The 14,743-nt window shown below is 46.0% G+C and overlaps 1 protein-coding gene across 1 annotated transcript in view; it reads left to right on the top strand.

Moving 5' to 3' along the window:
- Nucleotides 1–14,743, top strand: part of CUNH16orf96 (chromosome unknown C16orf96 homolog) — a 47,465-nt gene that overhangs the window by 4,558 nt on the left and 28,164 nt on the right. Inside the window, exons 2-3 of the mRNA XM_011376620.2 lie at nucleotides 26–273; nucleotides 10,818–11,463. Of these exons, the coding sequence (XP_011374922.1) occupies nucleotides 11,041–11,463 (423 nt within the window). The 5' untranslated portion in view covers nucleotides 26–273; nucleotides 10,818–11,040. The remainder of the gene's footprint in view (nucleotides 1–25; nucleotides 274–10,817; nucleotides 11,464–14,743) is intronic.

The following is a 14,743-nucleotide window of genomic DNA, read 5'->3' as shown; positions in this document are numbered from 1 at the left end:
TGTAAAAATCCATCTTTATACCCAGCATAAGACAAGAAGGGAGCCCGCCACCCCTGCAGAATCCACATCGTTGGGTCATCGATTTGTTTGAAACATCATTGCAGATTCACAGACCTTTGATACAGAAGACCACTCTTACCAGAAGCACACAGCATGGCACGTTGTCACAAAATGAACACCCGGTGTGCCCACTCCCAGCAACTCTGCCTCATGCTCCCTTCTAAGTATGAGGTCACCCCAGGGTCACCACGCTTTTGACTTCTAACAGCAAAGGTTAGTTTTCCTGTTTTTGCCCTTTACAGAAGTGTGTTCATGCAGGATGAGTTCTTTTGTCTATGGCTTCTTTTGCTCAGTTTTGTATCTATGAAAGTCATCCATATTGTTGCACGTAGTCGTCATACTCATTCTCACTGAGGTATGAAAATCCATTATGTGAATATACCATAGTTTTTTTTGCTGTTCATGGACATCTGGGTAATCCCCAGATGGGAATTTTTGGCTATTACGATATTGCTTTCACAGACATTCTAGTGCATGGTATAGTATATTTCTGTTGGGTGCCCATTGAGGGGCGGAATGGCTGGGTCATAGTGTGTGCATATATTCAGCTGCCACGTTTCCCCAGAGCACTTATACAAGTTTACGCTCCACCAGAGCATGAGCATTTGAACGTTCTCTTGGTCATATTCTCGCCAACACTTGGTATTGCCAGACCTTCACATTTTAATGTTAAATGATTCTAAATAGAAACATTAATGATTTCAATATTAATGTCGATTTTGTAATATTTCTATCATTAATATTTCTTATGAAAGTTGGGAGCTTCTTTGCACCTGTCATCCCATTTGTCAAACATTTACTGAGGCCCTACTATGTGCTGGGCTCTGTGTTCTGGGCTAGAGAGAGCAGAAGGCAAAGATCTTGGTCCTAAAGGAACTCCAGGAACACCCTCTCTTCTGGTTTCAGCTTAGATGTCATCTCCGCAAACAACCTGAGCTCTTACCCCGATTATCTTATTGCCTGCTTCATTCGTTCATAGCACTTATCATCATTTGAGGTACCTCATTAATCTGTTTATTTAATTGTTTGTTATCTTCATGAGGGCAGGAATCTTATCTGTTTGGTGTTCCCTAGCCCCTAGAATAGTTTCTGGCACACAGTCAACATTCAGTGAATATTTACTGTGTGAACAAATGATTGTATAAGTGATTGGCAGGATGAGAGCTGAGATCTTAGATTCAAGTCCTGGCCCTGCCACTTATTAGCTTTGTGCAACATTTAGTAAATGACTTAAGTTTTCTGATCTTTATTTCCTCCTCATCTATAAAACAATAGTGCATGAATGGCAGAAGAAAGAACTAGCGAGCTTGAAGCTAGATTGGTAGAGATCAACGCAATCTGAAAAGCAGAGAAAATAGAATGAAGAAAAATAAACAGAGCCTCGGAGAAATGTGGGACACCTTTAAGTGCACCGACATATGTGTAATGGGAATATCAGAAGGAGAGGAGAAAGAGAAAGGAGCAGAAAAAATATTCAAAGAAATAATGCCTGAAAACCTCCCAAATATATTTTTCTTTTGAATTAAGTTTATTGGGGTAATATTGGTTAATACAATTATATAATTTTCAGGTGTACATTATAATTTGACATCTTTATATTCTATTGTGTGTTTACCACCCAAAGTCCAGTTTCCTTCAGCTACCGTATATTTGATCCCCTTTACCCACTTCACTGTCCCCCTACCCCCTATATTTGACTCCCTTTACCCCATCTACCTCCCCCCTCCTCCTCCACCTCCTACCCTCTGGTATCCGCTAGTCTATATAGTCCATGTCCACGAGTCTCTGTTTGTCTTGTTCATTTGTTGCTTTTAGGTTTATATCCCACATGTAAATGGCATCATGTGATTTTCAACTTTTTCTGTATGGCTTATTTGGTTCGTATGATTATTTCAAGGCCAAATATACTTTAAAAAAACAATCTATATATCCAAGAATCTCAACAAATTCCAAGTAGGAAAAATGCAAAGAGATCCACAACAGATACATCATAGTTAAAAGGTAAGACAAAGAAAAACAACTTGAAAAGAGCAAGAGAAAGTGACTCATCACTTACAGGGGAACCCAAGTAAGATTAACAGTTAATTGATCATTAGAGATAGTGGAGACTAGAAGGCAATGGGATAATATATTCAAAGAACTAAAAGAAAAATAAAGGTAATCCCTGCCTTGTAGTATTATTACTTGGATTAAAGAAATTGTAAATTTGGTGTCTGACCACAGTGATTCCTGAACACGTTATTAAGGATCATATAGTGTAGCTTCAGATTATCTTCATGTTCTTTTGTGTTATTTAATTCACCCTATATGAGTCGACCAGGGCAGTTCAATATTGTTACGGCGGAAGGTAAAGATCAGCCTTCCTATACTAATCTGGAGGTTTAACCAAAAGAAGCAAATGTCTCTATTTGTGGTTCTTCCACATGGAAAAAGGCTCTCTACAAGTGACTCTGTTTTATTCATTCAGTCATTTAGTATTTATTGAGCACCTACTATGCGCTGGCTAGGAGCCATTGCCTATTGGAAGGAAGATATAATCTACCTCCAGGAACTCACAGAGTATTTTGAGTAAATGGCACTAATCAAATAGCCACACAAATGACCATGACAAGCGTGTGAAGGAAAGACATGAGAAGTACTAAGATTCCAGAATAGGGGGCATTTACCTTGATCAAAGATGTGGAGGAGGCTTCCCTTGGAAAATGATGGCTAAGCTGAGGTCTAAATGATGAGAAGGAGTTTCCTTTCCCAAATAAAGATGAGAAGGAAATATGCTTCTGCCAGGGAGACTACATGTTCCACAGGCTTGTGGCAGGATAGACTATAGCAAGGACAAGGGGACTAAAAGAAAGTTATTAGAAAATTATAGGTCTGATAGGTGACTAATATCCAGAATATATAAAGACTTCCTACAACTCAACAACAACAAAAACAAACAAAAGATTTAAAAACGGGCAAAAGACTTAACCATTTCTTCAAAGAAAATATACAAATGGCCAATAAACACTTAAAAAGATATTCCACATCACTAATCATTAGGGAAGTGCAAGTCGAAACCACCACAAGATACCACCTCACACTCATAAAGGTGGCTATTATCAGAAGAAAAAAAAAATAGAAAGTTCTGCTAAGGATGTGGAGAAATTGGAACCCTTGCTGGATGAGAATATAAAATGATGCAGCCACTATAGAAACAGTTGGCGGTGCCTCAAAAATTAACCATAGAATTACCATATGATTCAGCAACCTCACTTCTAGGTTAGAGAATTGAAAGCAGGGGTTTGAACAGGTATCTGCACACCCATGTTCATAGCAGCATTATTCATAAGAGCCAAAATAGGGATGCAATCCAAGCGTCCATCAACGGATGAATGGATAAGCAAAATGTGGTATATACGGACAATGGAATACTATTTGGCCTTAAAAAGGATCCTGCGCTGTGGACGAACTTGAGGACATTATGCTAAGTGAAATAAGCCAGTCACAAAAAGACAGATACCACTTATATGAGGCACTTAGAGTAGGCAAAGTCCTAGAGACAGAAATAGAATGGTGGTTGCTGGGGCTGAGGGCAAGGGGAGAGGAAGTTAGAAGAAAACTATGAATTGAGGCCAGAGAGGTGAGAGGTGGGCCCAGCCATACAGCCTGCAGATGTCAAGTGGTTTGGTCTTTGTCCTAGGCAAAGGACGTCAGGGCTAGAGGTGTGTGCAAGGAGGGGATTGGGTGGAATTGGGAGATATTTGGGAGGAAAAGTCAGTAGGGCCTGATGAAAGGTGTAATGTGAGTGACTGGGGAGAGGAAGATCCCTCCAGATCCCTGGGGATCTCAAAGAGGCCCTAGAAACCTCTGTTAAGGAAGTTGGACAGTACCCTGTCCAAGTCTCAGTGCAAATGTAAATTTATATTTTACGCCCCCCAAGAAGAAATTTGGGCACCTGAAATCTTTACTCCCACCTGGACATACCCTCCTGGGCAGGTGGGCATCAGGGGACTAAGCAAGTGTAGTTTCTGATCGGCTGTAACCTACACACTGTCTTTCACCACTGAGTTCCATTTGTGTTTTTCTGACTGTGATGTTTAGCCACACTTACAGATGGGCACTTTGGACCAGTCGGGGGTTCTTGGTTGTAAGCAACAGAAATTTACTCTGGTTGCCTGAACAGAATTATGTTTCCTATTTGAGGAACCCAGCTCAGGTGGGAACCAGGAAGCTGGGCCTGGGCCTGGGGTACTGACAGCTTGCTTGGAAACCTTAGTGTGCCACTGCACAGTGACCCAGCTGCTGGACCCTTGACTCCACCGCGGACATCCTGAAAACTCCCTTCCCTTTCCATCTGCCCTTATCCTAGTGAGATAAGGGCCATTAACCCCATTTTAGAGATAAGAAAGCTGAGGCTCAGGGAGGTAAGTGGCTTACCTAAGATCAGGTATTTTGCCTAATGTGGTAAGTAGCTGATCACTGTAGTTCCATCCACCCCCCCAGACCAGTGCTTGCCCCACAGCCCCACAGCTTCCAGCAGGTTGGTCCAGAGCCAATTTTCATTTTTAAAGATTTTTTAAAAATTTTTTAATTAAGTTTATTGGGGTAACATTGGTTAATACAATTATATAATTTTCAGTTGTACATTGTCATTTAACATCTACATATATTCTATTGTGTGTTTACCACCTAAAGTCCAGTTTCCTTCAGCTACCATATATTTGATCCCCTTTACCCACTTCACCCTCCCCCTAAACTCTATATTTGACCCCCTTTACCCCATTTACCTCCCCCCTCATCCCCCACCCCTAGTCTGTAGTCCTCTGGTAACTACTGGTCTATAGTCCATGTCCATGAGTCTGTTTCTTTGTCTTACTCATTTGTTGCTTTTAGGTTTATATCCCACATATAAGTGATAACATGTGATTTTCAACTTTTTCTGTCTGGCTTATTTTGCTTAGCATGATTATCTCGAGGTCCATTCATGCTGTCACAAATGGCAGTATTTCATCTCTTCTTATGGCTGAGTAATATTCCATTGTATATATGTACCATAGCTTCTTTAGCCAGTCATCTGTCGTAGGCCACTTCGGTTGTTTCCATGTCCTGGCCACCGTGAGTAATGCTGCTATGAACATCGGTGTGCAAATATCTTTTTGGATATATGTTTTCAAGTCTTTGGGGTAAATACCCAGTAGAGGGATTGCCAGATCATATGGTAGATCAATTCTTAGCTTTTTGAGGAACCTCCATGCTGTTTTCCATAGTGGCTGTACCAATTTGCAGTCCCACCAGCATTGTATGAGGGTTCCTTTTTCTCCGCATCCTCTCCAACATTAGTTATTACTTGTAAAAGATTTTTTTTTTTTTTAAGTATTGGTCCTGAAATTCAGAACCAGGGACAGCAGTTGCCTTGTGGATTTTTCACACCTAACCACAAATGAGACTGACGTGGGTGGAGTGGGGGAGATCTGACTGGACCTTCAGCTTCTGAGTAGGCGGTAGGTCACCTGCACCTGTCATGAGATTCCCTACCTTCACCTTTACCCTCACTCCAAATAAGCAGAATGTCCAGATACTAAGCAGCCAGAAACAGCAGACATTCACCACAACCTCTAATCCTTCACCAGCAATCCTTCCCCATCTCAGTTCTTCCTGGAGCGAGATAGGAGAGGTCACCTAGTTATCATTCTTAGCAATTTATCCAGCATGAAAAATGGCTTGTCTGGGCAAAGTGGAAGAACAGCACTTTACAGAACTAATTTAATCCTTGAACTCTGTTTATTCGGGAGGGAAAAAAATGCTGCTTCTTGTTTCCAATCATGTTCATTGGAGCTTCTGGCTCCAACCAGCCATTCAGATGATATCTCAGTAACAAGTTCATCCTGAAATCGTCTGAATTAGGGTCTGCCATCAGAACTGAGCAATGCCGGATTACAGCTGCTCTCTGTTAACCTAAAAGCAGGGTCCCTCCCCGCAGCCAGCAAGTTCTCCAGGAAGCTAGAGAACACCCTGTGGAGTGGCCTAGGGGCCTCTTCCACGCAAGCAGCCAGGCCTTTAGATCTTTCATTTTTGTAAGAAGTGTTTTATTTCCACGCCTAAAATGATATGCTTTTTAAAGTTTATGGATCCTTTCAAGTCTGACACATTGGACCTTTTTTCTTTTGCATCTTTATCATATGTGTTCTGATTTAGCAGCATCAAATCATCTGCAACATACACAACTTTCCCAAATCTTGCCATTCTGTAATGTAAAATGAATGAGTGCATGTGTGTACATAGATGCATATTGTGGTATAAGGTACACCACCAGTTTTGCTGGGACAGTGGGAGGAGACTGCACAAGGGCATGAGTCCCAGGGGTATCTTTGAGGACTCCTTTGGAGGCTGGCTACCCCAACAACCCTATTAAATTAGTGCACACCCCCGTTCTCATTTTATCCTGGTTTATATATTTATAATTCCCATCACTACTTGCAATTATTTTATTTGTTTGTTGTAAAATAAGTGTCCGCCTCCCCCACTAGCTTGCACGCTCTGTGAGATCAGAGACACCCCCTCAGACCTGCTCCCTGTGGTCTCCTCTGTACTTAGGAGCAGCGCCTGGCACCTAGTAGGTACCCAGTAAACACTGGTTGAAGGAAAGAATGAAGAATCAATGCCAGGACCAGTGCCAGGTGCTAGGAAACATAACAGTATCTGTTGTTGGCTTGCAGCCCTTACATTGAAGGCCCGAGACCAGATTGGGTTCTTTCAGGTGAATTTTCATCTCTCTGAACCGTTGCATTCTGGGCTGATTTAGTAGCTTCACTTTCTTAGATCCAAAAGGAACATACCCTGTGGATCTCGGGAGCTGCTGGTTCCAGTTGTGGCATTTCCCTAAATACCCCGCCCTGGCTTCAGAGTAAGCTAGAGAACCAGTAACTGACGTTCCGCCTCTCACAGGACTTCCAAAGTGGAGATCTCCCTGGACTCGGGAACGGTTTCACATGCTGGACATCCGTCCAGAATGACAGAGCCATTATATCCAGGTATCCAGCCTGGCCCCCAATAACCAAGAATTGCTTCACATCCCATCGCTTACATTTCTTTGTAAGGCCCATGGGGAGCCCCTTGGTTTGGCCCCATGCTCGCCTCTCCAGCCATGTGACTGTGCTAAATGACCCATTTTCCATGATCTTGTCTTGCCCGCCTAGGTAAGTCTGGCTTATGGTTCCATAATAATACAGCTCCACAATTCTTTGTCTGCAGTTCCAAAATCCAAAAAGCTCTGACCACTGCAAGGTCTTTCCTCAGTTTGCAGGGTTAGCCCCTCCAGCCAAGGCCACCAGAAACCCACGGCAGTTGGGCAGAGTTGGGCTTACTGACTTGTTGTCATGAGGGAGAACACACTATGTGTTCTCCTTCACCCTGCTGGTGGGGGAGGGGTTCCACCCTCAATAGTGTGACACTAGCGCTAGACAGGTAAGACTGACAGCAGTTATCAGCCACATATACTCACAGCCAAGGGGAGAGGACACTGCACGTCAGGCAGGGCCACTTGGGGTTGCCCTTGCGAAGAGAATGAACCAGTAGGGGTGGTAGGCTGCAGGCTTTGTAGTAACGGGGTGGTGCACCCCCTGGACCCTACAGGGGGAGGTGATGGGCTTGTTGAATAGTTTCACAGGCAGGCAGGGAACCGAAGCCACTCAGATTGAGAACAATAGAGTGCGGCTGGTCTGGCTGGTGGGGGAGCCAGGTGGGGAGCCTTTCCTGACAGGTCGGGGACATACCTGACAAGAGCAGAGCAATTCAGGGGGTCCTGTGTGGCTCAAAGATGTCAAGGCAGCATTTGAATTTTTAAGTCTTAGAACATAGTGGGGAATCCAGGGCACCTCATAAGAGGGTTAAGTTAGAAGAATTAGTTACAGGATTTGGGCCCATCTTGGGTGACTGGGGGGAGTGTTCTGGACTGGGTCCTGTCAGGAAGCAGGGCTAATTCTGTGGTATTTTAATCAATTTATCTAGAAAGTGGGAAGACTGAAGCGGATAAAGCTCTAGTCAAGAAGCAGAAGTCACTCATAGTAGCCAGGATAGGGGGCCATCTGGTCATGTTTGTGGTTGGACAGTCTTCTTGGGTTTGGACGGTCTCTGAGTTCAGACCTGATTTGTCTTGGCTCATCATGGAGGCAGAGTGGCCCTGTTAGGTCTGGTTTTCTGTGGAGTTGTGTTCACAGGAACATACCAAGGCCCTCCTAGCAACTCCAGGGCCAATGGTGCCAGGCCAGTGCCCACTGTCAAGAGCCACTTTCTCTTTTTCCATCCTATCCCTCCCTTCTCCCCTCATAGCCAAGGACAAATGCAGGCAGTGCTCAGAGCACTCATCTGCTATATTCAGGGCTTCACCAGTGCCAAATGTTGCTGGTCAGGAGGTTATTCAGAAGATGCGGTCGTAGCTGGGCTATCATTAGACTCTCCTTCTGTCTTGCAGAGTGAGTTGTCAAGGCCTCTGACAGGACAGTCGCTGCACTTAAGACTCTGTACAGAACACACTGGCCACCCAAACACAAGCCACTCTCAGAAACAGCCGACTATTGGGTCTGGCACCAGATCCTGAAGACGGGCTTCAATTGCCAAATCCAGGCCACGAAAACATCCTCCCCCTCCCAAAGTTCATCTGGTCTTTCCCTAGAGAGCCAGGTGTATGTTTTTTTTTAATCCTAGTCACAAACTGTTCTTGACCTGTGGTATTTATGAAGTACTTACATAGGTGCAGCAAGAAGTATTTACTCGAGCATAAAGTCCCTCTTGGTTAGCCAAGAAAAAATTCAGAGTTTCATGATCTGCTAATGAGTTTACATTTCATCTTGTTTGTCAGAGCAGAAGTTGTGTCATCGATGACATCTGTTAGGGTAAGAGACAAGTTTTGGAGGACATTTCCGAGTTGTATTACCCCTGCCATGGGAACTGTAGCTGGTATAGTGTTTATGAAGAGAGAGTCACTGATCCCTCTGGGAGCTCTCCTGGGTAGCCTATGCTTGAGTCTTTTTGGAGGTATCTGCGTATTCTTTCCCAGAGAACACAATCTACCAAGGGGGTGGCAATTTTAAACATCTGGAAGTCTCTAATGATCACCCTGAATGCCCAGGATAAGTGAGTGTGTGGCAGGTGGCTATAAGGCTGATGGCCACTTAACAAGTAGTATCCAATGACCACCAGGATGACTATAATAAAAAAGACAGACAATAACCAGTGTTGGTGACAGTGGGGAGAAATTGGAACCCTCATACTGTGGGGGTAGGAGTATCAAATAGTGCACCGCTATGGAAAAGAGTCTGGCAGTTCCCCAAAATGTTAACATAGAACTATCTTATGACTCAGCAATTCTGCTCCTAGGTAGGGACCCAAAATAACTGAAAACTTGTGCTCAAACAAAACTTGTGCTCAAACAACTGTTCATAGCACCATCATTCCCAGTAGTCAAAAGGTAGAAACAGCCCAAATATCCATCAGTGGATGAATGGGTAAACAAACTGGTCTACATATACGATGGAATATTATTCTGCCGTAAAAAGGAATGAAGTGGTAACAAATGCTACGACCTGGATGAACCTTGAAAACATTTGTTAAATAAAGGAAAGCAGTTAGAAAAAGCTGCATATTCAGTTCTGTGAAATATCCAGAATAGGAAATGCGTAGAGACAGAAAGTAGATCAGTGGTTGCCAGGGGCTGAGGGCTGGAGAAATGGAGAGTGACTGCTAATAGTATTTCTTTCTAGGATAATGAAAATGTTTGCAAATTGATTGTAGTAATGGTTGCACAGCTCAGTGAATATACTAAAAGTTATTGAATTGTATACTTTAAATGAGTGAATTGTATGGTATGTGAATTGTATCTCAAAAAAGCTGTTACCCCCAAGAAATAATAATAATATCTGAGTGAGGTCTAGACAGAACTGAGGATCTATATACATTTATCACAACAGTGAGCCTTTTGTCCTTTCCTTTCAAGGTGGGCAGATTTCTTCAGTGGAATTAAGCAGTTTCTTTAAAGCAGGCTGGTGTGTCTGAAGAGAACAAACAGAGTGTTGTAGCACCGGGAGTCCCAATGATTGGCCCTGAGCCAACCCAGCCCTTGAGCAGGGCTCGCACTGTGTGTCACGTATAAGCAGTATGCCAGGAACATTGGGGTGGGCCAGGGGCAGAGGCTCTAGGGGTTTAGTCAGGGACCTTCCCTGCAGACTTCCCTGGGAGACCAGGACCGACAGGTTGCTGTTTTTATGCCTGAGGATTGACAAAAGCAGGGTCTGACATAGGGACCCAGGCAGCCTCCCAGTCCTGCAGCAGCTGGCTCGTGGCCATGTCCTCAAGCTTTTAGAGCACTGGGGTCTTGGTGAGCCCCAGCTCACGGCGGGAGCACAGCAAGGTTCGGGGAGGTCACTCATGTCCCTGGGAGGGCAGGGACATGCAGGATTCAGACTCGGTGAAAGCCAGCTGCCTTATGCCCTTTTCACCTTCCTCCACCAGAAACTAGAACACCTGTGTGGCATCAGAAACCTGTCTAGCTCTTCAGACTCCGTGCCTGAAACCTGGGCTTTCCTAAATCCAAGAACTCTGTCTCCTGTCCTGATTCTAGATACTTCTGAGGAGCGAGCTGCCTCTCTGTTATCCTCCCCGCATGCTTCTTGGAAAAGGCCATCAGTCTGACATAGTTGAAGGGCTTGAATGAAAAGGTTGGCCATTTGTGTGTTCAAACGTTCATTAACTATTAACTGAGCACCTACTCTGCTCCACTCCAGGCCCTCGGAAGCACGCCCACTGCCATGTTCTCTGGTGTCCTAGCAACCAGAAACTCTCATCTGCGCTCTGGCCAGGACAGAAGCCATTTTCTCCCTGACTTCTGTGACTTGCAGCCTCCGTGGGTCTCTGAGCATCTGTTTGTGCAGCTTGTGGGTCCACTGAAAGCTACCACCTGTCCCCGGGGACACTCAGAACCCCAGGCCAGCTGACCCTCCTGGCAGAATGAGCTTCTCACTCACTTTCTCTGAGCTGGTCAACATCGCCATCCCGCAGTGTGGCGTGGTAAACTTCAAGGCCCTGCACCTCCTGCTCCATGGCATCCTGGAGCACATCCATATGTCTGAGCTCAAGAAGGTCCTCTCAGGGGATGAGGATTTCCTCCAGTCCTCCTCACAGGCTGTGTTCATGCCCCGGGAAGGGGACGCCCAGCCCATCCTCAGCCCCATGAAGAGGCTGAACAACATCTTCGACCATGTGGTGAACCGCATTGACAAGATGGAGAGCCAGCTGGCTGTGCTGCAGGATCTGCCCTCTACCTCTGAGCTGCTGGAGGCCAGCCAGGGGACCAGCCGGCCTGCCCAGGAACTGTGGCAGCTGATAAAGCTCCGAAAAATGGTGGAGGGTCATCAGGAAGCCACAGAAAAGGTAACCCGCCCAGCCTCCAAAAGCTTCCTGCCTCACCTTGCTTTCCTCCCAGGCGTCTCACCCTCTATTTCCTTGTGGTCCCTTGTGATGGGCCCTCCCCAGTCGGAAGTCAGGCAGAACCAACACTTGAAGCTTGCATCCATTGTCAAGTGGTAAGGAAAGAAGCCAGGCACAAAAGACCACATATTGTGTGATTTCATTTATAAGGAATGTCCAGAGTGGGCACATTCATAGAGACAGAGGCAGATTGGTGGTTTCCAGGGGCCGGACAGAAGGGGGAACGGGGAGGGACTGCATAGTAGGTACAGGAGCTCCTTTTGGGCTGATGGTAACATTCTGGCACTAGATGGAGAGAGTGGTTGCACAACATCGTGAGTACTGACTGCCACTGAATTGTTCACTTTAAAATGGTTCATCATATGTTATGTGACTTTCACCTCAAATTAAAAATAATAATAATCGCTGACCACCCGTAAGGAAGGCACCATGACAGTCAAGGCGAATAGGAGTTTATGTTCTAACGAGGGAGACAGGCAGGAAGCAAGTCAATAAAATCTGCAGGAACTAGCCATAGGAACAGTGGGAAAGCATTACCCCTACTTTAAAAGTAATAAACTGACACTCAACAGTGTTTATGAATTTGTAATGGTACTGTAGCCAGTGACACTGGAGCAGGAGAGGACCTGGGGCCTCTGACTCAGGGCCTGCCTTGGACCACATGCTCTCCTGCCTCCCAGCCTAGCATGTGGTTATCCATCAGGCCCTGTAGCCTTAGGGAAGACTCTGGATCTTGAGGAATAAATACTCTAACCTCTCTCTCCTCCCATCTCCCATTGGCTAAACTGGAGGGCTAGAGGTATGGGGAATGCAGTGCCTGTGCCTCAACTTCTAGGACACTGAGTGCACGACAGGGATGGAGGATGGATGTGCAGGGATGATGGAGAACATCCATCACACAGAGGGCTCTGAGGCACGTGCTGTAAAGAAAATGGAACAGAGCTGTGGGGGAAGGGACTCAGGAGTGAGGCAGGTTGAGATGGTTTTGGAAAAGTGGATAGAAGTTCAGACAGAGAGCTCTTTCTAGAGGAGAAAGTGGCAGGAGCCAGCACAGGGCACGTTTGGGGCATAAGAGACAGTCCTGTTGGCTGCTCCCCAGAGGAGGATTGTGGATGATGAGCTGGAAGGCACGCTGTGGCCCTACCTGGGGAGTCTTCAGGTGCTAGGGAGACATATTTGTTCTCATCTTAAAGGTGGACCGAGGTTGGCATGTAGTCTTTGCTTTTGGGGCCTGGATGTGAGCTGAGCTGCCCCAGAGAATAGTCTGGCCTCAGGGGAGGGATCAGCAAAGGAGGCAGGACCAGTGGTGGGGAAGCCACAAGCCATGACCACCCGACCAGGGAGCAGAACGGTACATCAGGTGTGGTAGGCATGGGACGGAAGGGCTCACCACGTGCCAGGTAGGCTACCTGGCTCTTGGCCAGGACAGAGGCTGTTTTCTTCCTGACTGCTGTGACTTGCAGCCTCTCTGGATCTCTGAGCACCTGCTAATGCTATGAAAATTAAAGGATCTGGGCGTCCCTGGGGACAAATAGTGGCTTTCAGTAGACTCACGAGTTGCACAAACTTGTTTTCCTTCTCCCAGAATTATTGTGAGAATTAAAATTAAGATAATGCATGGGAAGTGCTTAGCACAGAGCTCCATGTTTTCTAGGTGTCCTCAGTGGTTACTGTTGTTATTAGTCAGAGATTTGAACTGAGCAGGGAAACTGATATGGAATGAGACCTCGGCAAAGTTAGTCACCCAGAGCCCTGCAGGAGCACGCCCAGCGTCTGGGAGAGGGGGAGTCTAGTCTGGCCAAGGTGGGCTGATGCCAGGCAAGAGGCAAACCGACAACCTGGATGAACCATAAATCATCGTGCTAGGTGGAAGCATCTAGACACAAAGACCACATGTCGCATGATTCCGTTTGTATAAAACATCTAGAACAGGCACGCCTGTAAAGACAGAAAGTAAATTACTGGTTGCCAGGTGCTAGGAGGAGGGGTAATGGGAGTGAATGCTGATGAGTCTGGGGTTTCTTTTGGGGTGATGAAAATGTTCTAGATAGAGGTGATGGTGCACAACCTTTGGAATGTACGAAATGCCACTGAATTGTTCACTTTAATATTGTTGTGTGTATTTTTGGTTATATATATTCTACAACACACAAAAATTAACATTTCCAGAATCAATTTTTTTAAAAAACATGGTCTAACTATCTGATGTCTCTAAGAGACACATTTTAGATTCAAAGACACAAACTGGTTGAAAGTAAAAGGATGGAAAAAGATGTTTCATGTAAGCTGTAACCAGCAGAGAGCTGGAGTGGCTGTGCTGATATCAGACAAGATAGACTTTAAGACAAAAACTGTTCCTAGAGACAAAGGAGGCTGCATGGGTGGCTGAGGGTTTTGGAGGGCAGAGAGGTGGACACAAGTGTCTGGGGTGCCAGCCCGTGCAGAGCAGTGTGCCCACAACCAGCCTTGAGTGACCCAACCAACTCACAAAAGGGGCAAGTCCAGACCTGGGAGTGCAGCCCTAAGAGGACTGTTTGTGCACCAAGGAATGTCCCTGCCGTTAGTGAACGAAGGTCGCCTTGTCAGAACCTGGCTGAGGTTGCCACGGTTACCACAATGACCCACTCTAGGGGGTTGCCATGGAAGCTGTTTCTAGGATGGTGCAAGCTACTTAGCTAAGTGTTTGCACCCACCAGCCAGTCAGGCTGGCTGATGAAATGCCGTGTTGATGGCAGAGGTCACCACCCCTTTCTCTGGGCTTGCTGGATGAGTGTCCTCTACTGCCCTTTATGGGCACCTGTCAAAGTGCAGAGGCCCTAGCACCCACCCCAGACAGGGTGCATGGTGCCTGGGAAACCAGGGCAGGCACCAAAGAGATTTCTCGAGAGAAGGTTTGGGAGGACCCACAGGCGTGGCCTGAGCTCTGGTGCCCTTGGTCAGGCCACTGCCAGATTCGGAGGCTCAGGCTCTGCAACAGGTCCTTAAGCAGGCGTAGGTTGCAGGGTTTCTCTGCCTCACAATATTGACATCTGAGCCGGGTGATTCTTTGTGGTGGAGACTGTCCTGTGTACTGCGGAAGTTAAGCAGCATCCCTGGCCTCCACCCACTAGGAGCCAGGAGCTCCCCATTGTTGTGACAACCTAGAATGTCTCCAGATATTGCCAGATGCCTGCTGGGGGCCAAACCATCCTGTTGAGAACTGCTGAGTTGGAAAACCTGCCCC

This window comes from Pteropus vampyrus, unplaced genomic scaffold, assembly GCF_000151845.1.
Source record: "Pteropus vampyrus isolate Shadow unplaced genomic scaffold, Pvam_2.0 Scaffold300, whole genome shotgun sequence".
Taxonomy (NCBI): domain Eukaryota; kingdom Metazoa; phylum Chordata; class Mammalia; order Chiroptera; family Pteropodidae; genus Pteropus; species Pteropus vampyrus.
This window is presented reverse-complemented; position numbering and strand designations above follow the sequence as displayed.